Source organism: Sus scrofa, chromosome 13 (genome assembly GCF_054392235.1).
Source record: "Sus scrofa isolate SSC_HxYL_T2T_F1_AM1 chromosome 13, Sscrofa_HxYL_maternal_Yorkshire_Landrace_v2.0, whole genome shotgun sequence".
NCBI classification, from domain to species: Eukaryota; Metazoa; Chordata; class Mammalia; order Artiodactyla; family Suidae; genus Sus; species Sus scrofa.
Window position 1 is genome coordinate 108,899,051 of NC_139395.1, and position 27,113 is coordinate 108,926,163.

Below are 27,113 nucleotides of genomic sequence, written 5' to 3' on the forward strand. Positions count from 1 at the left end.
AATGTCTACCCTTCATCCACAAGCCCCTTTAGTGACAATTTATGAGCCTTTCCTCACCCCACCAATCCCTCATGACATCTCAGCCCTCTGTGGAAGTGACTGTCTACATGGAACTATTCCAGCACTAGGGCATTTCTGAATTAATAGAAGAGTCTGCCCCCTGAGAGGGCCAACTTATCCCCTAGGGAAATCATGACAAAATTCTATGACAACTGCACACCACTGAGATTTATCTATATTGTTGCCTGAAGATGCCCTTTGTTCATTTTCATTCCTGTGTAGAATTCCATGGTGGTATTATATCACATTTTTAAATCCATTCTTCTGCTGGTATATAATTAGGTAGTTTCAGTTTTGGCCTATTTCAGTTTTGCTATGTTCATGAATTTCTCTTGTGTACCTAGGGGTGAAATTGTTGTATATTCAGCTTTGGAAGATTATGTCATGCAATATTATTTACACTGGATTGACCAATTTCCTCAGTCACAAATCATATGAGAGTTCCAGTTACTCAGGATCCTCATCAACATTTAGTATCAGAAGACTTTAACATCTTTGTCCATCCGTTGATTATGTGGTTTTAATTTTCATTTTTCTCATGTCTAAATGAGAGAGGACTTTTCATATAATTCTAGCCATCATAAGTTACTCTTATGTGAAGTGTATGTTCAAGTATTTTGTCAGTTTTTCTAATTGATTGGAATGAGTTCTTTACATATTTTAGGTACTAATCCTTTGCCAGTTATATCTGTTTATTTTGGCTCATTCTATTGCTCATCTTTTTCATGCTTTATGGTATCATTATTCAATTAACTACTTTTTAAAAACATGCTTTTACTCCTTGAGTAGTAAATGATTTGTTCTTTTAAGAGATTCAAACAACTGATTATTGGAAGAAAAGAGAGAAGATTGTACATTCTATACCATATTTTTCTGTAGTGTTTGAATTTTTACAATAATCATGTATTACTTCATTCAACAACTATTTATTGTTTATTGAGCACTTAATATGTGCCATGAACTGCTTGCTCTAGATCCTAGGAATCCATTACTGAACAAAAGAGATAGCTTAACAAAACTTACAAGGTGGGTTTCAGTACTGCTTTTATTTAATTGTTCGTTTGTTTGTTTAGGCTGCACCCACAATGTGTGGAAGTTCCCTGGCCAGGGATCAAACCTGTGCCACAACAGTGACCCAAGCCACAACAGTGACACCACTGGATCCTTTAACCAATAGGCCACCAGGGAACTGCCAGTATTGCTTTTTTTAAAAATAAAGATATGAAATTCTTTGGAGTTCCCGTCGTGGCGCAGTGGTTAACGAATCCGACTAGGAACCATGAGGTTGCGGGTTCGGTCCCTGGCCTTGCTCAGTGGGTTAACGATCCGGCGTTGCCGTGAGCTGTGGTGTAGGTTGCAGACGCGGCTCGGATCCTGCGTTGCTGTGGCTCTGGCGTAGGCCGGTGGCTACAGCTCCGATTCGACCCCTAGCCTGGGAACCTCCATATGCCGCGGGAGCGGCCCAAGAAATAGCAACAACAACAACCACAAAAAAAAAAAAAGACAAAAAAAAAAAAAAAAGATATGAAATTCTCATATTTAGTTTCTACCAGATTTTCATTTTGAGCTTTTACATTTCTATATATAAAAGCAACATGGTTTAGCGTTATTCACAATGACCAAGACAGGGAAACAACCTAAATGTCCATTGACAGATGAATAGATTAAGAAGATATGGTACATATATACAATGGAATATTACTCATCCATAAAAAGAATAAATAATGCCATTTACAGCCACATGGATGGGACCTGGAGATTACCATACTAAGTAAAGTAGGTCAGATTGAGAAGGACAAATATCACATGATATCACTTACATGTAGAATCTTAAAAAATGATGCAAGAGTTCCCACTGTGGCACTTTGGGATTAGCAGCTTCTTGGGAGTGCTGGGACGCAGGTTCAATCCCCAGCCCAGCACAGTGGGTTAAGGATCCAGTGTTGCCACAGCTACAACTTAAGTCACAACTGCAGCTCTGATCCCTGGCCTGGGAACTCCATATGCCTTGGGGAAGCCAGGAAAAAAAAAAATGATGCAAATGCACTTATTTAAAAAACAAAAATAGACTCACAGACATAGAATTAAACTTATGGTTACCAAAAGATAAAGGGGAGAGGAGTTAAATTGGGAACTTGGTACTTACAGATACACACTACTATGTATAAAATAGATAAACAAGGACCTACTATATAGCATAACCTGTAATAACGTATAATGGAAAAGAGTCTGAAAAAGAATATATGTATATATTATGTATGTATAACTGAATCACTTTGCTATACACCTGAAACATTGTAAATCAACTGTACTTCAATTTAAAAAATACATGTATATATATAAACATGGCAGAAAACTCAGAGTAAACTTTTGAAAAGATAAGCAAAAATTTTCTGTTGTGTTAATTTGTCACTGATTTCAAAAGCAAATTTTCCAGAAAGCATGCTGAAATGTCAGATTCCAGACCTCTTTAACAGAGTATATAAAGGCATTTATTTTAAAACACCGTTATTGTTAGGAGCCGTCTTAAATCAAAGATGTAATTTTAAGCATAAGTCATTCTGGACTGAATTTATCATAGTCATTACATTTAAATTTTTATTTTGAGTCAGTAGTATACACCATAGTAAAATAAATCAATGAGTACGCAAGGTATGCAAACAAGTGTATCTTTATTCAGAACAAACCCACCTCAATCAATCCACTCTTCTCCCCCCAGGTAGTCACAGTTAGCAGTTTCTTATGTAGCCTTCAGGAGGTGTTCAGTCAATGTGTGCAAACACATAGGAATTACAAATGCATTCTGTTTAACCATTTTTTGCTGCTGGGTTAACTAGCAGAGGCTGCAGATTTCTGGGGTGAGGATGAGGGTCTGTGAGCTGGATTGAAGAGGAAGTGACAGCCTCTCCCAAACTCACGTGGAGCTGGAAGACAGGTTCTTGACAAAGCCTCTGCAGCCCCAGGCTGGCTCTGTGGGCTGGTGCAAACAGTCAAAGGATTGTTTGGATGCTGTGTGGAGGTGGCAGTGACCTCTGGGATCCCAGGTTGCCTCTCCTACCTCACCACAAGCTTCAGAGGACACGTTTATGTAGAGGGCTTCAGTTCCTCTCCTTCTGCCCCTGAAAAATGAAATGAATTCTGACGTCACACCATTTATACTTCCTCCCAGATGTCCAGGCAGTTCCCCCTCCTCACCTGGCACCATTACACTCTGTGGAGCATTCTTGCTCCTGCACAGCTAACTGCTTCCTTCTCCTGTCCTCCCTTCAGTTTAGCTACTTGGGTGCAACACTGAGTTGATTTCTTGTCCCCTTCCATTAGCTCCTGCCCTGCCTGTGATCTCCTGTGCTTCCAGCTCCCTCGTAGGTCCAACAGCCAGTGAGTGCTCTGGGAAAGGTGTTTTAGATCCATGATGTCAGCAGCCTTGGGGGATCAAGTTAATATATGTGATATATATTCTATAAATATTCCCCCACTCTGCACTACAGAAGTCTTTCCAAAACTGAGTTGCCAGATTTAACAAATAAAAATATAGAAGGGAAGTTCCCATCATGGCTCAGTGGTTAACGAATCCGACAAGGAACCATGAGATTGCAGGTTCAATCCTTGGCCCCACTCAGTGGGTTAAGGATCCGGCGTTGCCTTGAGCTCTGGTGTAGGTCGCAGACGCGGCTTGGATCCTATGTTGCTGTGGCTGTGGTATAGGCCGGGCAGCTACAGCTCCAATTAGACCCCTAGCCTGAGAACCTCCAAAAGCTGTGAGGGCAGCCCAAGAAAAACACACACACACACACACACACACACACACACACACACAAACAGAAGGCACAGTCAAATTTGAATTTCAGGTAACAAATAATTTTTTTGGTATAGTATGTCTGATGCAATCTTTAATTTGTATTTAATCTGCCAAACCTGTTCCAAAACCCAGTTGAGCAGTTCAGTTAAATAATTCTCCTAATCTGCATGTCTTTGGCCCAGAAACAAAGTTTTAATCCTTCCTTCAATGACTGTGGCCCATGCACAGCAAAACACCCCACCAGTTTTAAAACCTGGCATTTTGAGTAGTCTTGGGCCAGTGCAGGAAGCATTTCAAAATGGTTGCTAGGTGGCAGATCTCAACTCTGGAAAGCATTTTTCAAATTCTGTTAGTACTGCTTGGTGAGAGTAGCTTGGTAATGAGCCCAAACGTGTATGGTTTATAGAGCTTTACTCTGTTACCATTTTTCTTCCAATTTAAAATCTGTAGCAAAACTGAGTTTAAATAACACTTCTAAAAAGCTTTGTCTTTTAAGCCAAATGCCAGAACATCTAGGTAAACATAGAATTTAGTAATCATGGATTTAATTTATTTTAGCTATTTTTGCCTGCTGAATTTTTGAGATAGGTAAGACTGGATTTCTTCCAAACGAATCTGGGCAAGAGAAAACTTAAAAGTTTTGGCCAGTTTTAAGTATCCCCACATGATTCCTGATATAGTTTTACCTGGAAAATGGAGTGCACACAGCAGAATTTTTAAATCTTGAGTTCTTTTGCCAATACCAAATACTTCACACAAAAGGAACAGTGTGGCCTATTCATATGACTCTTTGTTCAAATTACTTAAACTTCATGAAACAAGAGTTGCGATTCTGCAATACTTGTTTTGATCATTCAGAGAAAGAGCAAGATTCAGGGAAAGGATAGAAAGGAAGGGGCATAGACACTGGGAAATTATCACCAAGGGAAATCGGTAATAGGGACTGTGGAATCTCTGACCCAGTTTCCCCTCAGAGGAACAGAACTGTGCCTGGAGCATGTTCACCATATTTCACCATTAAGATTGCATTAAAGCAGACTCCCAATGACACATAACAGAATTAAACCATACCTGTATCCTTGTTCAATAAAGTATTCTCCTTTACTACCTGACCTTTCCTAGGCATTGGGGAATGGGAACAAAGCAAAGAATTAAGGGAAATTTAGAACTAAAAGGAAATCTTTTTTCCTACTGGTGCTCAGATTTTTCGAACAAACAATTTAAGTTTTTATCGCAAGAAAATTTGCTAATGAATGATGTACAATGAGGTGGAACCATATGAAAATGCTGGTATTTGACTGCTTTTGACTTTCAGAAATGGCAGTTCCATTTGATTCTCCCTAATGCTATGCAGATGTTTAAAAAAAAATGCATGGTGGGAGTTCCTATTGTGGCTCAGTGGTTAACGAACCTGACTAGCATCCATGAAGACAAGGGTTCGATCCCTGGCCTCGCTCCGTGGGTTAAGGATCTGACATTGCCATGAGCTGGGGTGTAGGTCGCACACACGGCTAGGATCCAATGTTGCTGTGACTGTGTCATAGGCTGGTGGCTACAGCTCTGAATGGACCCCTAGCCTGGGAACCTCCATATGCCACGGGTGTGGCTGTAAAAAAGACAGGAAAAAAAAAAATGCCTGGTGGCTTTATAAATACTGGTGCAGAATGATATGCCAGGTAATGCTAGTGTGTTATGGGTGTCTAGGGTATGTGGGGATAGATATGCTTGTTTAGGTCTCAACATAAATCTGAAAATTTATCAAATCAGTTGTTAACAGTGAATACCTCTAGAGGGCCAAACTGGAAGCTAGAGACAAGAGCAGGAGATATTTTTTTGCTTTTGTACAATCCCAATTTTTACCATATGAATGTATCAAAATTTTAAAAGAATAAAACAAAAGACCAAACCAGCAAGGAAGCTACTCTTTAAAGAGGTAGAAGATCTGTTCAAGCCATGCAGTGACCTTAGACTAGAACCCATTGAAGAAAATGGCTGCTCAGTTGCTTATCTTATCCTTATAATTCAAAGAACAACAGTGAACAATAGCTCCTGGGGTCTGACCAGTTCTGGGAGTCACTCTCCACAGTGACCTCGTGGTTCACCTGATCTTTTTGTTTGTTTTTTGCTTTTTAGGGGTGCCCCTGTGGCATATGGAGGGTCCCAGGCTAGGGCTTGAATCTGAGCAACAGCTGCTGGCCTATACCCTTGCCACAGCAGTGCAGGATCCAAGCTACATCTGCAACCAACACCACAGCTAACAACAACACCAGATCCTTAACCCACTGAGTGAGGCCAGGGATCGAACCTGCAACCCCATGGTTCCTAGTTGGATTTATTCCTGCGGCGCCACGATGGGAAGTCTGGTTCACCTGATCTTAATGACTCTAGTGAAATGGAGGCCTTCCCCTTAAAATGCAATGTCAGGAGTTTCTGTCGTGGCTCGGTGGTTAACAAATCCAACTAGGATCCATGAGGATTTGGGTTTGATCCCTGGCCTCGTTCAGTGGGTTAAGGATCTGGTATTGCCCTGAGCTGTCGTGTAGGTTGAAGACCTGGCTCAGATCCCACGTTGCTGTGTTTGTGGTGTAGGCCGGCGGCTACAGCTTCGATTAGACCCCTTACCTGGGAATCTCCATATGCTGCAGGTGAGGCCCTAGAAAAGACAAAAAAAAAAAAAAAACAATGTCAGTGGAGGGTCAGTAATTCAGATGTGAATCATTTTGCCTGCAGTTGTGCATTAGCAGATTGGATGCTGCCCGCAAAGACTGGCAGCAAGAAAGAAGCCCATCCCCTCTTTTATATATCTTATCATTTCTTTAGTTCCTGTCTGAGCCATTTTCAACAAGTTCTAATCCTTTTCTCATTACGATTTTTTTCCTCTAGAGTTGGAAACAACAAAATTTTCTTCTAATTATTTGCTAAGATAAGAGGAAGTTAATTAAGAATTAATTTTTGTGCACTTATCTGTCCAGTTCTCCCCCTCTCCCCGCACCACTTGTGTGTCCCATTTTCTCCAGCCATTGGACTGGCCACATTCAAATTATTCTAATCAAACCAGTGTTTCTCAAACTGTGCTGAGAAGGAGGAACAATTTTATTTTGCAGTTGAAAAAACTATGGTCTTAGAGATTAAGTGACTTGTCCTCATTCCCACAGTTAGAAAGTGGCAGAAACAAACTGAAACCCAGCTGCCTGACTTCCAGCCAAGTGTCCCCAGTCTTGAAATAAAATTGCTTATTTCTCCCTTTCCCTCCACGAACTGCCCTATTTTCTCCTTCCTTTTACAGTTCAAGTTCTCACACTTGCAATTAAGTGCCTATAGTAAGTTTTCATGCTGACTGCTTTCTCCAGAATCCCATCATGTTGGAATCCATGCCTACCAAGGGGAAGGTGCTGGATGAAAGGGCACTAAATGAGCAACATGGGTAGTGTTAGATGCCATCTGGGGTTGGTCTTGCCTGAGACTGTTAGCAAGACCATGGCAGGGACAGTGAGCAGGAACATGCCTGTTTTTTTTGTTTGTTTGTTTGTTTTTTGTTTTGTTTTAACTACTGTAGCTACAGGGAGCCCAGAGCCTTGCACCAACCAGGAGCCCAATAAATCCTAGCTGACGAATAGGACCCTGACCTGATGTCCTTTCTGAAACTCTTCCTTTCTAAGGCTTTTGCGTTTCTCTTCCTAATTGGATGAACTCTTTTGCTCTGCTTCCTCTTCCCTAGGTGTTATCATCAACACATCAATCTGTTCATCACAGAGATAGAGTAAGAACTGTCAATGGAGTGTTTACATATTATTAGCAAAAAAAAAAAAAAAGAATATAAATGAATAATAGAATCACAAGTAATTGTGTAGTAGTTAGGAGGCACACTGGAGTCAGACTGCATGGCACTTAACCTCTCTAGGTTTTACTTTCCTTATCTATAAAATGGAGACAGTGGTAGATCCTACCTCCTAGGGTTGTTGTGAAGGTTAAGCTATTTAATACATTTGAAAAGGGTCTGGTATATTGTAAGTATTTGAAAAATGTTTTTAAAATGGTAATATATAAATCACTATTATAAGGGCTGTTGAAAGTCTCCTTTTAAGGATCCCCCACCCCCCACCCTGGAGTTCCCATCGTGGCACAGCAGAAACAAATCCAACTAGGAACCATGAGGTTGCGGGTTTGATCCCTGAACTTGCTTAGAGGGTTAAGGATCCGGCATTGCCGGGAGCTTTGGGGTAGGTCGCAGATGCGGCTCGGATCCCACGTTGCTGTGGCTCTGGCATAGGCCGGCAGCTGTAGCTCTGATTAGACCCCTAGCCTGGGAACCACCATATGCTGTGGATGTGGCCCTGAAAAGCAAAAAATAAAAAATGAAAAAAAGAGAATTATTTTTTCCCCAGTGAAAACTAATCAGATCTCAGAAGCTCTTTTTCAGATGTCCTTTTCAGACTTGTTATTTTGACTTAGCACTTCATTGCACCAGGGATACTAAGCCTGCCCAGGATGTTAAGATCTGAGAAAGGGAGAATTGAGAAGCCCCTGCTAACAGCCACCACCAATTAACCACCACAAGAGTGAGGCTGTCTATATCCTTCCCATCTAGCCTACCCCACAGCTGGTTGCGTAGGATGGGAAAGGCCGGGAGACCTGCAGAAGAACCCATGCACAAGCCCACAAAATGGTGAGGAATGACAAAGAATAAAATTTGCTATTTCAAGACACTAAATGTAAGGTGGTTTGTTTCACAGCAAAGCATAACCAAAATACCACCTTTAATTTTGCTACCAGACATGCTAACATTCTGAATATTACAGAGCTCAGTGTTATGTATTTACACGTAGATATTTGCATTTACAAAACTCAAAGTAGGACATTCTGCATAATATGTTTAAAAGTAGCTTTTCTCAGAATTCCCTTCTGGCTCAGCAGGTTAAAGCTCCAGTGTTGTCAGCTATGGCACGGGTTCAATCCCTGCTCCTGGAACTTCCACATGCCTTGGGCACATCCAAAAAAAAAAAAGTAGTTTTTCTTCCCCACTTGAAAATATTTTGAATTTTTGTATGAGTAATTATATATCTGCATTATTATTTTTGGTGGTTGCACTTTATATAATGATTTATTAACGAGTCTCCTACCGATAAACAATCTGCTTCTAATTTTTTGCCAACGTAAGAAATGCTTTGACAGACATCTTTGAACATATACTTCTTTTTATGCATCGTAGATTATTTATTCAGGATTATTTCTTGTGTATGGGATTACTAGTTTGAAGATTTGACTGTTTTCAAGCTTTTGATTATCATCTAATTGCTCTTCAGAAAGCTTGTTTCCATTCTTACCATGAGTGAGTCAGAACTCTTTGCCTGCACTTTTACCAACAGTATTTTTTTTTTTTTAAATCTTTGTTGATCTAATGGATGAAAAACTATGATCTCATTACTGTTTTAATTTTGTTTTTACCATTGGCCCTGAGTGTATTTTTATATATAAAAAAGGCACTTGTGTCATCTCTAAAATTCATGTTCTCACTCTGCTAATTTTTTCCATTGTTATCTTTTTCTCATAGATTTGTGAATGATATAGATATTAACACTTTGTCTGTTACTTATATATTTAAATATTTTTCTGTATTTTCCTTCCAAAAGATTTCCCTCAGATGTTATGTGTTTAGGTGGATTTTTTTTAAATCTCCAAGACTAGTGTTATCAGATTTATTGTTTTAAAAGATTGCAAAATTTAAATACTTTCAGAGAGTGTCAGATGTTATCCAGGTAAAATCCAAACTTCTCACTTTATGTCACACACCACATTCTATTTGCCCCATACTTAGCCAAATCAATTTCCTACAACTTCTAAGTGCAAATTCTCTGTGTGAATTCAGTTTATGGTACATGGAGCTCAGGGTCTCTGAAGTCTGACAGATCTGAATTAGGATTCTGACTCAACCACTTGCCAAAAGTATAAGAGCTTGTAGAGCCTCAGCTTTTTCATATTTAAGTGGAGACAGGATTAACGTGAGATTAAATTAATGCCTGAAATATAGTTGGCACTTAATAAATATTAGTTCCAGAGTTCCCATCGTGGCACAGTGGCAATGAATCTGACTAGGAACCATGAGATTGCAGGTTCGATCCCTGGCCTTGCTCAGTGGGTGAAGGTTCTGGTGTTGCTGTGGCTGTGGTGTAGGCCAGCAGCTGTAGCTCTGATAAGACCCATAGCCTGAGAACCTCCATATGCCACAGGTGCAACCCTAAAAAGACAAAAGACAAAAAAAAAAAAATATTAGCTCCCCAGCCATGACCCGTGTTTTTCTCATGCTGGGACATGTCTCTTGGATACCCCTCCCTTCCTCTCCATCTCATGGTATTTAACCTATATTCTTCTGGTCCACTTCTACCCAGACTCCTTTGTAGAGGCTTCCGGAGAATAGCGAGCTTATCATATATCTTACTTGAGTTAGGTGCCTTAAATTTTTATTTAAATTTTTCAGATGTAGTTAATCAGTCAAGTTAAAAGCTTCAGGAAGTTCTTGCCACTTAATATACCTAATAAGTATTAGTAGAATGTATAAATTCATGAATAAGGAGTGCATGAGATTTAACTACAAGGTAATAACACTAGTTAACAAATTGAACTTAAAATTTAGCCTAATTATTATTCCAGACAAATAATTGGTGATAAATGCAAATTTTTTAACAAATGTAGCAATAATTGGTATGGCAGCCTCTTGTACCCTGTATCATACCGGTGAATATTTTAATACTTCAGTATGTCATTGGGGAAATGGATGAAGGAAGTCAAAAGGTGCAAACCTCGAGTTATAAGAAAAATAAATTCTGGCATGGAATGTACAGCATGGTGATTACAGTTAACAATACTGTATTGTATATTTGAAAATTGCTAAGTGAGCAGATCACATAAGTCCTCATCATAAGAAAAAAGTTTTGTAATTATGAAAAATGATGGATGTTAACTAAACTTATTGTGGTAATCACTTCTCGGTATATATATATACACACACACACTACATGTATATATATATATACATATATATATATATATATATCAAATCATGTGTACACCTTAAGCTACTACCATGTCATATGTTAATTATATCTTAATAAAACTGGGAAGTGGGAAGAAATTAAAAATTTTTGAGTTAAAAAATACATACCATCAGACTACATTAGTGGGATGTATCATTCCTAATAGTTCAATGTTCTGTATTTCTCCAATTCTAAGAGGCACTTTGGTCTCACATTTAAACACCTCTGAAATTGGGATGTGTTTAACTGTTAAAGAAATAGCCATTGGCCAGGTGACAGTGCTCATATAGTTGGCATTGCCTTTGTATTTGTGAACATGGTTATAACTACTCAAATTGTCCTCATTTCACTGAGTTCTATGCAATTTAATACTACATGTGTCAAAGCTATACGCTAAGAAATGCAGTTGAAGGCAGGAGAAATGCCAGATGTGTCAGATTAGATGAAAGAAATTCCAAAGCAATAAGAGGCTAATGATATAACCAATTCACGTATCATATGGGATTATGGTGAAGGCCTGGAACTTCAGTTTTTCAGAAACTTCCTTCTGGCCATTGATAGAGAAGCTACATAGGTTGTAACGACATATGATTCAGTTGAACAAGAAAATTATGATTTTAGTTAAATAGGATTGTGCCAGCAGTAAACTTGAAGAATGAGTGTCTGGCTAGGAAACAAATCTCAGAGACAAGGCTAGGACATCCTTTTAAGATGCACAGCGTGGTTATATGGAATGACTGGCCAATGGGGCCCTGCTGTGTAGCACAGGAAACTCTACCCAATATACTGTGATAGTCTTTATGGGAAAAAAAATCTGAAAAAGAATGATGTGTATACATGTATAACTGAATCACTTTGTTGTACAGCAGAGATTATCACAACATTGTAAATCAACTATACTTCAATAAAAGTTTAAAAAATGGGAAAAAAAAAACCCTGATACAAGGTAAACTCCAAAAGAAAAGAAAAGCTACACTATCAGGAGTTCCCTCTATGGCACAGTGGGTTAAAGATCCAACTGCAGCACCTTGGGTTGCAGTGGAAGCATAGGTTTATCCCTGGCCCAGCACATTGGGTTAACGGATCCAGCACTGCCACAGTATAGGTCACACCTGCAGGTCAGATTCAGTCCCTGGCCCAGGAACTTCCATAAGCCCAGGGTGCTGCCCCCCCCCCCAAAAAAAAGGAAGGAAAAAGCAATGCTGCACTATCAATGATACTGGGGGAAAAACACATGTTTTGATGCTTTGTGTGAAAAGGGATTCAGAATTAGAATTTGTAAAAACACTTTAATCAATCTATTTTGCTTATAATTTCCTTTTCTAAATGTGCACATTACTGGAAAATCTGTAAGTCTAAAAGCACTTTTTCAGTAAGTATTAAGATCTTATGTGACAGCACGTATTATCGTGTAATTGGCTGCTCTTTTTCTTTCTCAGCGGCACATACAATCAAAGATGTCTTAGATTTGAATAGATACAATAAATTGAGTGGAGGATTCCCATTGTGGCTTAACGGTGACGAACTAGACTAGTATCCATGAGGATGTGGGTTAGATCCCTGGCCTCTCTTAGCGGGTTAAGGATCCTGTGTTGTCTTGAGCTGTGGCATAGGTCAAAGACATGGCTCAGATCCCACGTTGCTGTGGCTGTAGTGTAGGCCAGCAGCCATAGGTCTGATTCAACTCTTAGCCTGGGAATTTCCATATGCCTTGGGTGAGACCCTAAAAAACAGATTGCTCGATCGATCGATCGATGGATAGACAGACAGACAGATTGATCGATGGAGAGAGAGTGTAGAGGCTAAAATGAGCAGTAGTTCTGTGGAATTTCCAAGCTTTCCTTAGTGAAGGAACGGAGCTTGGTGATTTGCGATTGTGGTTATTTTGGTGGGTATTATGTTGTTGCTTAGGAATGAGGTAGGAAGATCCTGTGTTTCCATCACAATCATCAGTTACACTTGTTTGCAGAACCCACATAATTGAAAGAGCAGCTAGCTTCTCACATCACCATTTACAACTTCTTAATATAAGTCACAGATTGCATTCTGAATTGGGTAACACTTTATTTGTTACTAGCTAAGCACTTTTAAAATTAAACTTATATTTTTCCAATATAAAATTAATATATTGGAAACATATTAGTTCCAACCAAAGTATTTGGTAAATTTTTTTTTTTCGAAAAATCTTTTTGGCGTTCCCATTGTCACTCGGTTAAGGACCCGACATTGTCTCTGTGAGGATGCAGTTTCCATCCCTGGCCTCACTCAGTGGCTTAAGGATCCAGTGTTGACGTGGCTGTGTTGTAGGTTCCAGCTGCAGCTTAGACTTGACCCCTCACCTGGGAATTTCCATATGCTGCAAGTGCTCATGGAAGAAAAAGAAAAAAAAAAGGAAAAAATTCTTATAAATATTTTGACGCCATTTCTTTCAGTTTACAAAAATACCTCAGATCAAAGTAACATATATTTGGTGTACAGCATTTGGTAAGTACAGCAAAGTATAAGGAAGCATGAAAAAATATCTGGCTTCATCTCACCATCACCCAGAGATTGCCTCAATATTTTTGATCATCACATTCAGTCTCCCTAGGGCAAACACCAGTACTCTTTGGATGCTCAATACATCCTTGCTGAATGTGTGAATGCCAAAAAAGAGAACTTGGAGAACAGCCTATATGTCTTGCTAATATAAATAATTATAAAGATCTAATGGTCTAAAAATCATCTGTCTTCTAAAGTTTGCCTTATTCTTTTCACATAGCAGGAGGCTGGCCAACTTTCTACTGTTTGGCAGCAGAGCACTCTGGGGGGAAGTGTCCTCACATCACTCCTCTCTTTCATTCATTCACTCAATAAATATCAAGTGCTCATTATGTGCCTGTAATACAGAGGACCAATAACCATGCCCTCTTGCAGCCTTCAGCTGAAAGAAGATAAAACTGATAGTAAATATAAAAATAAGTACATGTGGAGTTCCCTTCGTGGTGCAGCAGAAATGAATCCGACTAGAATCCATGAGGATGTGGGTTTGATCCCTGGCCTTGCTCAGTGGGTCAGGGATCTGGCTTTGCCATGAGGTGTGGTGTAGGTCGAAGACTAGCTCAGATCCCACTGTTGCTGTGGCTGTGGCATAGGCTGGCAGCTGTAGCTCCAATTCAACCCCTAGCCTGGGAACTTCCATATGCCACGGATTCTGCCCTAAAAAGCAAAAAACAAAAAAAACATATATATACACACACATGTATATATATAAAACTATATGAATAAATATGTTTGTGTATTGTGATATGTGTAGAAAAGGAAGAGAACAGGTAGCGGGGTCAAAATCTGATTCAGGAGGGAAGGCCTCTGATGGAATGATGGTCAGAAAGTCAAGGAGGAACAAAAGGGAAAATTCTGAGCTTGTCAAACTTTGGTCTAAAAGTGAAGTAAAAAGTGTTGAGGGAAAAGAGTAGGCTGCAGGGGTAGGCAAGTCACTCAGAACCTTGTAAGTTATGGAGAGGATTTTGAGTTTTGTTTTATGTATGTTTAGAGATCAATAAACCTTTTTTGTAATTTAAATTGCGTTTACTTTTAACAGGTAACATTTGTCATTCAAAGCATAAAGATCCAAAGATTATTGAATGAAAACACTACGTTTCTCCGGATTCCTAGCCACCCAGTTTCCCCTCTCAAGAGCCGGCTGTATGTAAACTTCCAGAAATATTCAAGGCACAAATAAGCAAATCTCTCAGTCTATAAAAATATTTTAGGAGTTCCCGTCGTGGCTCAGTGGTTAACAAATCCGACTAGGAACCATGAGGTTGCGGGTTCGATCCCTGGCCTTGCTCAGTGGGTTAAGGATTCGGCGTTGCCGTGAGCTGTGGTGTAGGTTGCAGACGCAGCTTGGATCTGGTGTTGCTGTGGCTCTGGCATAGGTCGGCGGCTACAGCTCCAATTAGACCCCTAGCCTTGTAACTTCTATATGCCCGGGAGCGGCCCTAGAAAAGACAAAAAAAAAAAAAAAAAAAAAAAGTAGGAGAAAGGGCAAAGGATTTGTGTTTTATGACCACCTGAATGGTGAGGCGCCTGGCTTTCTTGCGTTCAGAGCTACCCGCTCCAGCTCAAGCACTTCACAGACTCTACTTTGCCTGGCACCCGGTTTCTACTAGGGAGATTCGTCCGGAGGCCCAGGGCTTCGTAAATTATGTCTGGGCAGGGCTCCCACGCTCGTTCCCACGCTGTGCTCCCGGCAACAACCCCGCGCGCCGGCAGCTCGCACACCGCCCCCTGACTACATCTCGCGGCCGGGAACCTCGGAGCTCCGCGCTCAGCCCAGGTGCGCTTGTCTGTTTTTAACAGAGTCAGGGCGGGAAAGCAGCAGCTCCGGGGTGGCTCAGACAGAGGAGGGCCCGGGCGTGGTCAATGCTGAGGGAGGGATCAAGCTTGGGGGCGGAGCCGAAGCCTAGTCTGCTGCAGAGCTCTCCAGAGCTCCCGCCGCCGCGATTCCGCCCCGGACCTGGGCCACCCACCGGGTGGTGGGTGCTCTTTGGCCCCGGGTTCTGCAAAGCCCTGAAGGTAAATCCGCCTGTGAGCCGGGCAGCTAGAGTGCTAGGGGACCAACGACGGGGGCGGGCGGCTGGATGGCGGAAGAGGGGAGCGTCCCGCGGCGAGTTTCCCAAGAAAGCTGAACTCGTCCCAAGTTTCTTGTGCATCAGTTTGCACCCGGCGAATTGGTGGCGGTCTCTTTCCGTGCGGGTGGTCTTTGGGCTCCGGAGAGACGTGGAGGTGATTGGATTAGTACCCCACAGTGTGGCCCAGATTCTGAGCGGGACTGCGCCGGGCGGTGGGCACAGTTTTTGCCCGAGAAAGGGAGGGTGTTTGACGCGCAGTTGTGTCCGGCGCAGCGTTCGCGTGATCGCCGGGCTCAGAGCGCGCGTGTCTGCAAGGCGTTCCTGGTTGTCCAGAGGCAAAGTTCCATGACTTCTTTCCTCTTTAGGCAAGACTAACTGGGTGCTGTTCACCCCGGGGCTGACTCGCTCCCTGCCCCCCACCAAGGCTCCGCTATGGACGGCGAGAGCGAAGTGGATTTTTCCAGCAACAACTTAACCCCGTTGTGGCGGAGGCGTTCAACCCCTCAGCCCCAGCTGCTGGGCCGGAGCAAGCCGAGGCCCCAGTCCTACCAGAGCCCGAGCGGATTGCTGATCACGGATTTCCCGGTGGAGGACCGAGGGACGCTCCCTGCGGTGCAGACTCCGGCTCAGGTGCCCACCTCCTCCGACGGCAGGACAGTCCAGAGGAGCCCGCTGCTTCTTTGCGCCCATCGGAGAGCGGTAACCAATGGGAGGACCGTCTCCCCGGAGTGCAGGGCTGTCTCTCCTCGGCTTCGACGGCCCAAGTCACCCCAGGTACCCAAAGTGGCGTCGGGCGGAGCCCCCAAATCCCCAGCGAATGGCACGGTGACCTCGCCGGCGCCGCAGCAGCTGCACCCCCCGCAACCCCCGCGGACTCCTCAAGTACCCGCTCCCTGCAGCTCGGAAGACAGGGCCAGATTCCCCGCCAGCCCCCTGCCTTCGTCTGCTGCAAATGGGCTTACTCCTAATATCGCCTCTCCAGGCGCCCGTTCGCTGCCCGGCCAGATGGCCAAGGACCCTGAGCGGACACCCTCGAGACTTTCTCCTGCTCCCCAGAAAAGGTACTTAGAACAAAAACTCCCCCTCCAAAGGCTGCCCTCACAGGAGAATGAGCTCCCGGAGAATCCTTCAGTGGTTTTGAGCACAAACAGCCCCGCCGCCCTCAAAGTGGGGAAACATCAGATCATTCCGAAGAGCCTGGCCTCGGAAATTAAAATAAGTAAATCTAACAGTCAGAATGTGGAGCCCCACAAGAGACTGCTCAAGGTTCGCAGCATGGTGGAAGGACTTGGAGCACCCCTGGGCCCTGCAGAGGACGAGGGCGAGGCGGAGAACGACGTGGACAGCCCAGGGTCTCTGCGGAGAGGCTTGCGGTCCACGTCCTATCGCAGGGCCGTGGTCAGTGGCGTTGACTTTGACAGTCCTACCACCTCGAAGAAGAAGAACAGAATGTCCCAGCCTGTTCTGAAAGCTGTGATGGAAGACAAGGAGAAGTTTTCCAGCCTGGGAAGGATAAAGGTAAGAATGGGCAGGAATGTGGCAAGTCACTAAGTCAGGCATTCTCTAAACTACTAGTGAAGGTGTTGAGGGTGGGGAGGAGGGGCACAGAGGAAACCAGAAGAGATTGTTCTTTTTTAATTCTATTGTTTGTTGATCAGACCCCTGCCCTTTTATCTCTTCGCCATTCTATTGCTGGCAGGCACAGCCCAGGTTAAAGCAGCTTTATGGGAGGAACAGAAACTCTTACCACTGTTTTAACTTTCTAAGTTTGGGCATAATGTGGAGGACAAATGGGGGAAAGGTACAGCAAATTAAGAATTGGCTTAGTGAATCCAGAACACTTTTAATACATGTAGCTGAAAAGGGAGTGGAGGGCAGGTGTGGCTCTGCAGTCTTGACTGTGGTCAGCTGTCTGATTGGTTACTGATTCCTCACAGCTGCTATAGGAAAACACTGATTTCCTTTGAGCCTATTTGATTATTTTAATCATTTACACTGATTATTTAATTACTGAATTTTTTTCCCAGTGGTGATCACATACTAAATACCATTCAGGCAAATGTGAATTTCAAAAATCAGTAGCTAGAATCACAAAAGATAAAAATAGTTTGTCATCTTTGTTGTTGCTTTTTGCTGTCACCACTGTCTGTGGTTGTTTATTCTTCCCACTTTGTGCTCACTTAATCCTTGAGTGCATCTAACGAGTTGATTGTTCCAAACTTCAGGGCCCATGAATGGTGTGGTATTGCTCCCAGATAGGGACCTAGGAGCTGCACTCCTTAAAATATTACCAAATATGACATAAAGAAATAGGAAAGGCTAGAGAAGGAGATTTTGGAGTGTGCATGTGCTGCCTTCTCCAGACACAAGACAGATCTCAGCAACAGGGCAGAAATTCCTTTTGGCAGCCACATCTTTTTTTGATTAATCAGAGAACTGGAACCAGTCTATATAAATGTCACATGTATAATACACAAGCAAGCCTGTTTTATTTTAGATCCTATGGGCTTAAAGAAATTACATAACTTTTTTTGTGTTTTTTTTCCCCCCTCCAACTGGGCAAGTATAGCAAAGTTGAGTTTAACAGTGATGGTGAATCATGAGTAATGAAATTAATATGGACGACTGGTCATTTGAGGATTGCCAAGCTGTATTTACTGAGTGTGGGGGACATTGTACATTTTATTTACCTTTTTAGTGACTTGTAGTGGTTGTATGAATGAACCACTCCAGGGATCATCTGCTATACACTTTTGGAAATCTAATGAATGTAACAACACAAGAAGTACTTTTTCGTAAAATAGTGTTTTCTGTTTGGCTTATTCATACATAGTTTGCTTTGCTTTTCTCTTTTGTGCTTTTCTTGTTTCTTAGAAAAAAATGCTGAAAGGACAAGGAACATTTGATGGGGAAGGTAAGCATTTGATTTTCCAGACTTTTATTGCTGTTTCAATGTGGAATAACAATTATAAGTTGAAATCCAACTGAAGTAACAAAAAACACAAGATGAGAAAAATGTGCAACTTCTTCCCAAATTATACAGCACAAGGCTCTACGCTAAGCTAAATTTTCATTTGATGATACCAGCCATGAATAGAATTAATGGTATTCTTTGTAAGCAGATGACTTTGTCAGACCAGTGTCCTGGGATCTTTAATTTTTCTCTATTCTGGCTCTATCCCCACCTCTCTTAAAAAATGGAGAAAGAGTAAGAGCAAGCTCTAGCTTTTTTAGTTAAAAATGCTGAGTTTGGCATTTAGATCCTAAGTCACATTTCCTTAGGTCATATTTCCTTTGACTTAATGTTCTTTTCCCTGTATTTCTACATTTTAATATTATTTCTGACATCCAGCTTCCTAATCAAGTTTCAATTTGAGGGAAATCTAACCCTCCTGGCTGGCAGACAGAAGCATACTACTAAGAATTTGGAACCCATATTGTATTTTTGTGAAGTATCTCAAAAACAAAAGCAGCTTTCACCAGGTGTTCAGACCCTAATCAGATTAGCAGACTTTGTGTAAATAGGTGGATCCAGTGTCAAGGGACTGGAAGAGCATGAAAGGAGAAGCCCCAGCTGCAACCCTTGTAGGGCTGGGGGAGCTTGCTGGAGGTGAGGGTAGTTACTTCCTGACATGCTTTGAAATGCTAAGATTTTCCAGCCTTTAAAGAATAATGAAGAAGGGTATGCCCCTCTATACATAAATCTAATATAAAACCACCCAGAATTATATCACCTTGGGTGATTACTTTTTCCCATATAATTCTTATAAAAATCAGTTTCCATCAGATCATTTAAACATAAACAGTTTATAAAAAGTACCAATCTTAGAAAACTGTTCTCTATGGAGAAGAAACCCAGATACCATATTTTAGCTAGCTGGGATAAATTCATCTTCCAGGTTTTATAACTGAGGAATCTGGAAGCTCAAAGAGATTTATTACTTTTCCACTGTCACACAGCCAGGACCAGGGCAGAGATCTAGTTCTTTGTCCACTTTGCTTCCTCTTGTACCACACTGTGACCGTGAAGTGAACAGAGCATCTACCTGATACCAATTTTGAGAGGTGTTTTGCATCTTCTGGAATTCGATGTTGATTTTGGGACCTTTTGCCTCAAAGGATTAGAAATGTTGAGCTGTTTTTAAGTTGGAGGAGAGACCTTCATTGTTACTAGTTTTACTTTGTTTCCTTTTATAAGGAGCTGTTTGCGTGGGCCCTCTTCCCTCTTCTCAAATATGATGACCTAGAAATTCTTTTTCACATATATGTTCATGAGGAGTGCAGGAGTCTTAACGTTAATGACTAACAATAGGAAACTGTGAGGTAGAGTGGTGAGGACCTGGATATTGGAACCAGGGACCTGGGCGCCTATCCTGCTGTTTCTACTCATCAGTTGAATAACATTCAGCAAGCCTCTTAACTTCCCTGAGCCTCAGTTTCATCCTGGGTAAAATGAGGCTAATAATACTATTGCCCATGTTGTGAAAATGAATGAGACATGTCAACAACATATGCATACCTTTTTGTGCCATACACTAAGTTCTTTAAAGGACACTCAGAGGTGGGGGAAACTCAGTCTGTACCCGCATAATCTGCTTTACATCGGCACAACCATCAAAGAACAGTAAAATCTTGTCTAAACTCCAGGATTAACTTTAGTGATAGTGCGTATGGAACATGAAGTAGTTGATGAGAGGTGAGGCAGATGTTTGCTGGCTTCAGAGGATGGGAAAAGCATTTCAGACTTAGTATGTCCCAAACCAAGCTCATAATCTTGCCACTAAAGCTGAACCTCTTCAGGAGTTCCCATCTCCTACGTTTCAGTTATGAGACCTACAGAGCTAGGAAACATCCCTACCACCATAGCTAGTCCATCCCCTCAAGTCTTCAGTGTCTTTGACCACTTTAACTGCATTCTAATTAGTCCATTAAGTAGTCAGTGTTTTTCTCTTACAGTCTAGTAAGTCTTTCCTTTCAGTGGATTCCCATTGCAATCAAGATCAAACACAACCTTTACAGTATGAAAGAAACTCAGTTCTTTTGTACTCAGGATAAAAAAACAGTTCTTTTTTCTTGTTTTTCTTTCTTTTTTTTTTGGCCCTTCTTTAGGAGTTTCTGGGCCAAGGATCAGATCTGAGCTGTAGTTGTGACCTATGCCCAAGTGGCAATGCCAAACCCTTAACCCACTGTGACAGGCCAGGGATTGAACCTGTGTCCCAATGCTGCGGAGATCTTGCTAATCCCATTGCACCACAGCAGAACTCCAAAGAAATCCAGTTCTTTAATGTTGCCTGCAAAGCTCTGCTTGATTTGGACTGTCTGGCTCTTCTCCCTAAACTCACCATATACCCTTTGTCCACTAGACACCCACACTCCAGTGCATGACCTTCCTTTGTTCTCCTAAGGTAATATATTTCCTCTTGCCTCAGGGCTTTTGCTTGTGCTTTTTTCTGTAGCTCTGTCGTTTCTCAGCTTTCAGATCTTTAGATTTTCCTCATTAACACCTCTCTTACCTCCAGACTAGATCATATCCTGCTGGCAGTCTGTTCTCAGAGCACCTGAATATAAATCTTTGAGCTTATAGGTATGTATTTGTGCAAGATCACTGTGTCCTCAACCCTAAAATGACCTGCCCTCTCACTTGGAGTGAAAAACTAAAGTCCTTTGTGGGCATTGTGGTAAGACCCTACGTGATCTGCCCTCTGTTCATGCCCAGCCCCCATCTCCTGTCCTTTCTCCCCTCCCTTACCCTTGCTGATCCTTGTACATAGACATTCACCAAGCAGACCAACTCCTGCCCCAGGGCCTTTGTATTTGCTCTTCTCTCTGATGGGGCTGTTCTTTCCCCAGCTGTTCAGTGTCGGTGTCTTGCTTTCTCACCTCTTTTAGATCTTTGTTTAAATATCACCTCTGGAGTTCCCGTTATGGCTCAGTGGTTCATGAATCCAACTAGGAACCATGAGGTTGCAGGTTTGATCCCTGGCCTTGCTCAGTGGGTTAAGGATCTGGCATTGCCCTGAGCTGTGGTGTGGGTTGCAGACGCAGCTCAGAGCCGGCGTTGCTGTGGCTCTGGTGTAGGCCGACGGCTACAGCTCTGATTGGACCCCTAGCCTGGGAACCTCCATATGCCGTGGGAGCGGCCCTAGAAAGGCAAAAAGCCAAAAAAAAAAAAAAAAAAAAAAGTCACCTCTGTGAGGACTTCCTAAACCACCCTATTTGAAATCTATATACCCCCGTCCTCATAATGTTCCTCCTTTCCCTGTTTTATTTTTCTCCATGATACTTGTTAGCATCTGATATATTATAAAAATTACTTGTTTATTTATTATCCTTCTTTCCTCACCCTGATGTCAGCTCCATGAAGAACATTATATCCCCAGTGCCTAGCAGTTGCTGGCATGCAGTAGGCATTTCTAAATATCAGTTGAATGAATAAATTAATGAATGACTTTGATGATTTTCCTCATTACATTTTTAGCTCATGAGGGCATGGGAAGAGTCTTATTTTCTTTACTTCCAGCCCTTAGCACATTGTAGATGTACAATAAATGTTTGTTAAATAGATAAAGGGTATAAGTTCAATTTAGCCTAAAAAACAATGTAACAGACAGCCTTCTTGGGAGATGGACAGGAAACTTTGCTTCAGTTGGTGTTTCATGTACTAGCCCTTCCCCTTCCCCTGCAGATGCTTTGGGTATAGAGTTGTATGAGTGATAAAATCTCTTTTTGGTAATGACTCCTCAGTAATGAAATCCATTTGTGTCTTGTTTATTACGGAGACCAAATATTGTATAAGAGCAGATGTTTGTTTAAAACAAGTCGCAATGGGGGGCAGTGACATGTAGGGTTTGGTTTGTTTTTTTGTTTTTTTTTTTTTTTAAGAAAATGCTGTCCTGTATCAGAACTACAAAGAAAAGGCCCTTGACATTGACTCCGATGAAGAGTCAGAGCCCAAAGAAGAGAAATCAGATGAAAAAATTGTAATTCACCATAAGCCGCTGAGGTCCACGTGGAGTCAGCTCTCTGCGGTGAGTGTGTACCTTCTCCTTTTCTAACTGGGGGGGGGTGGAAGGAGTGAGTTTTAGAATTTATGCATGGATGTGGTTTTAATTTTTCTCTATCAATGAACCTGAAGTCCTAAGGAGAAAGACTCTTCTTTTGAGACAAATATTTCTTGAAACTCTGCACTAGCGAGAACATGAACTTGGACATTTCTGATTAGGAAAATTTTATCAGATTTTTATAAAGTATCTTGAGACTGATGTACTACGGACTCTGGAAATTGTTGGTATTCAGTATCTTTTCCTTTTTTTAAAAAAAATATAGTGTGTATGTAGTAGTAACTTAATATATCCTGAACTTTATCATAATTATGGGTATGTGTCCATATGGGTGTGCAAGTATGTATATGTACCTATGCACAATAGGGACCTTGTTACAATTCTTCCTTGGAAATTTCATTTGGTGTAGACACACTTATATTTTCTTGAAGTTTTTTAATGAATGGCATTCTCTCCTGTCCTCCTGTGTGCATTTTTTGTGTCTGACACTTGTCTTTGTGTTGATGAGTAATTTCTCCTCTCTGCATCAAATGTCTTTTGTTTTTAGCCATAATTTCTTTTCCTCCTGGCTTAACAGTGTCACTGTGTGATGCTTAGTTTACTTGATGTGAGTTTGGGTACAGCCTTTGTGGGCCTCTGATGCATTTCACAGCAGAAAGGAATCCCCATGGCTGGCTTGAGGGTAGGAGCATTGCATCAAAAGCCAGTGCACCTCTGTGAGTTCTTGGGCAGTATGGGGACAGAGGTAATTCCCTCCTAAGCTGAAATGAGCATTGTTCAGAGTCGGGAATCTCTTATATCTGGGGAATCTGCTAGCATAAGTAAAGAAGTTGCAAATAGTGGAGCTTATAAAGTTGACCATGGAAATCAGTGCATGTTGATGGTGGGGTTGACTTCTGCCCCAGGCTCTCCCTCTTCTCTTCTGCCCTGTATTGGAAATCCAGGATTCTAGAAAGCAAGCCCCTCCAACCCCCTAATTTTGTTCTAAGGAGAAGTTATGTATTTCCAGTGCCCCCATGGTATGAAACCCTTAGTGTTATGCCATAGATTGAAATGCCTACTGGGACAGGGCCAGTAGTGTCATAAGTGATGCTGATGAGTGTGGGAGATGGGGAGTTGTGGGGACTGTGGTCCGTGGGCCTTGCATAAATTGAGCAGTTGCCTCTTAGCTCAAATCAGCCAAGTGTTGTAGTGTTTTCTGATATTTAGGAAAGAGAATACAGAAGGCCAGACTTTTACCAGTATTGTCCTAATTCATGTTTTTAAAGAAAGATTGTATGAGCCCAACAATATCTGTGGGCCAAACTTGGCCCCTGTGCCAGTGGTTTGCAACTTCTGTGATACTTCTATGAATTTTGCACATGACAAGGTGGTATCCTCATGGAACCAGCATATTGGTAGCCTTATTCTCTAATCTGATGATCTCGTGGTATTATATATCAAAGCAGATACTTGGAAAAAGTGTGGACAAGGCCCACACAGGCCATCTTGGCTCTTAATGGCTGGCATTCCATTGTTGGTGTGGACCATTTGGTAGAGGATCCCCGAGATGAAAACTGGATTTTTTGAGTTCTTTTTTGGGGCAGCAGCTACATTTATTAGGCCTAAATCCTGCTTCTCTCTGAATGCTAAACAGAAATGTGTGTACTTCTGTGTCACTTACACCCTGCTCCAACTCAGCTTTACCACCGAAAACCAGGCGGCCATATTTATGCCTCCTGGAGTTTGGCTTTCGTTTAGATGAAAATACTGCATATCCTTCAGTATAACTTCAAATATGGGCATGCATTTTCTTCGGTGAAGGATCCATGTACTGATGTGCCTTTTGTTAACAAGATTGCTATCAGAAGACTATCTGCTGATAACATGTAAAACTATAAAGTGGATTCTAACTGCAGTGTGTGTTATCTTGGAATTGAGTGTTCCCAGGAGGCTTGTGTGTATTTATTGTGTTGCTTGGCAATCACATTTAATCAAAGCGGCATGATTGGACTTTGCCATTTCTCATCACTTGGGCACCAGCCTGCATTTTCTTTGTGCATTTTGTGTCTCTGTTTCACTTTTAAAACATTTTGATTTTTTTATTCTAAAGTGCATTGAACATACAGAAAAATTCGAACATGTTTGTATAATAGATTTCCAGGTACCTGCCCCCCAGCTTGAATAGATATTAGCATTTGAACATATTGACTTCAGGCCTCTATTTTTTAAGACCAATCCAGTTAACTACCTTTTTCTCCAGTCCTTTTCTCCTTCCTGCCTCCCCAGGGAGAATCACTGTCCTGAAGTTCTCTTCTGTCCTTCCCACATGGGTTTTCTCTCCAAAAAAAGATGCAAGCAGCTCTGGCTTTTAAGAAAATAGAGATTTTAATGGAAAAAAGCAGCCATTATATTTTTAGAAGCCATTACTTTTTTTTTTTTTTCTTTTTAGGGTGGTATCGCGGCATATGGAAGTTCCTGGGCTAGGGGTCGAATCCTGCCTGCAGCTGCCAGCTTATATCACAGCCAAGGCAACACTGGATCCTTAACCCACTGAGCGAGGCCAGGGATTGAACCCACATCTTGTGGATACTGGTTGTGTTCTTAACCTGCTGAGCCACAACGAGAACTCCATGGAAGCCATTACTTTTTTACTAGCAATTAGTAAATATTCAGCTTGCAGTTAGGACCCTAAAGAGAGGAGGCTTCAAGACTGATGAGAAATATCTGGACATTTTCCATAAGGGGTCAGCACCTCCATTTCTCTGTCTGACCTCGCGTCCTGATCCCTCCTTGTAAAGGGGCTGCAGTGTTTGGGGAATCTCCTGAAAAACTTTGGCTTTTTGTATTTGTTTGCATCATCTTTCTATGCTTAGACTTTTTTTTTTTTTTTCCTGCTTTTTAGGGCTGTGCCCTCGGTATATGAAAGTTTCCAGGCTAGGGGTCAAATCAGAGCTACAGCTACAGCAAGGCCAGATCTGAGCTAAGTCTGTGACCTACACCACAGCTCATGGCAATGCCAGATCCTTAACCCACTGAGCGAGGCCAGGGATCAAACCCACATCCTCCTGGATGCTAGTCGGATTTGTTTCCACTGCACCATAATGGGAGCTCCTCCATGCTTAGCTTTTAATGGTACCAAATTAGTATGGTTGTCTCTATCTGGTCTTTAACTCAAATCTCTCCTTTAAGTAAAGCCTTGATCCCTGAAAGGGAGTAGGACAAGGAGTTTTCTGGCAAAGGGTTGGGTCTCCATTTAGCATCTGCCTTGACTTTCTACTTGGGAGGGGTGTGTGTGAGCATCCCTGTGCAGTAGCTGCTGTTGGTTGTTTCATTTTCTAAAAATCTCTTATCTTTGCTTCCAATACCCAACTACCTCCTGAGATGATGGAACTTTTCTTATCAGTTGACTGTAAGAAGCATAAGAAGCATCCAAGAGGTGAAAGAATCTTTAAAAGAGCTGCAATCTGCAGTCATCTCTGATTGTTTAAGGTCCTGACGCCTTTGGTCTGTATGTAATTTGTCTTAGTGTGTTTGTGAGTGATGTGTCTCCTTGGGTTTCACACAGGTGATGGGCAGTTCTTCATGTATGGTGTTGGGACAGGTTTAACTTAGCGCTGTGGTCACTTAGAAATGAGGGAAAACTGAAACTGGATGAGAGAGGCATGCAATTGGGCTTTAGCAGAACTTAGAAGAGCTTAGGCTGCCACAGGCTTCCTTGGTAAGATTAAAGTGGGTTGGTGGTGAATGTATACAGCAGTGGTGGCTCTGCCAACAGGCTCTCCATGTAGAAGGGTCTTCTCTGGTGGACAGAAGCATAACCTGGGCTCCTTAATGTCATCAGATGTGCCAGGCTTCTTCTTCCTTCACTCAGTTGTCTGAGTGTAAAGATCTAGTCTTCACTGGAAGTAGAGGATCTCTTCCCTCCAGGGAGCATACCTTTATGCTGTTCTTCAGGTCTCAGGAAACACTAATATATGAGAAATAATTTAAATGATCATGGTTTCCCGGAGTTCCTATTGTGGCGCAGTGGAAACAAAGCTGACCTATTAGTATCCACGAGGATGTGAATTTGATCCCTGGCCTTGCTCAGTGGGTTGGGGATCCGGCATTGCCTTGAGTTGTGGTGTAGGTCACAGATACGGCTTAAGTCCCACATTGCTGTGGCTGTGGTGTAGGCTGGCAGCTGTAGCTCCGATTTGATTCCTATCCTGGGGACCTATATATGCCGTGGGTATGGCCCTAAAAAAGCAAAAAAATAAAAAAATAAATTAATGATCATGGTCTTCCAGTTTTAGTTGGTCACAAGTAGAAGGAATTTGAGATTTCAATTTGAAGTCATTCTTACATCCATTGGAGATCTGTACCCGGAGATAAGAAACCTGCCAAGCATAAGTGAATTGCTAGAGACCCACCTAAAATGGCATCGTGAGGACCAAGCCAGAGTTCTTGGAGCTCTAGGAGAAGCTTGTGGGTTTGATGGAAAATATTGATTGTATGATTAGCATGAGATAGAACACTAAGTACTTGCCAGGTATGGAACAGCTGAGTCTTCTAGAGGCAGAGTGAG

The 27,113-nt window shown here is 42.0% G+C and overlaps 1 protein-coding gene across 9 annotated transcripts in view; it reads left to right on the forward strand.

Annotated features, from left to right (window-relative positions):
• The first annotated feature begins 15,151 nt into the window (after positions 1-15,151).
• Positions 15,152-27,113, forward strand: part of ARHGEF26 (Rho guanine nucleotide exchange factor 26) — a 136,138-nt gene continuing 124,176 nt past the window's right edge. For 6 of the 9 annotated variants that reach the window (XR_014824214.1, XR_014824213.1, XR_014824215.1 and 3 more), the window contains exons 1-4: positions 15,374-15,447; positions 15,869-17,021; positions 18,378-18,417; positions 22,386-22,531. Coding sequence is in view for 4 of the 9 variants with exons in the window: in XM_021069689.2 (XP_020925348.2) it covers positions 15,936-17,021; positions 18,378-18,417; positions 22,386-22,531 (1,272 nt within the window). In the remaining 5 variants the exon portion in view is untranslated. Of the gene's footprint in view, positions 15,209-15,373; positions 15,448-15,868; positions 17,022-18,377; positions 18,418-22,385; positions 22,532-27,113 lie in introns of those variants that run through there. The other 3 variants (XR_014824216.1, XM_021069691.2, XM_084990077.1) reach the window with 1 other exon arrangement.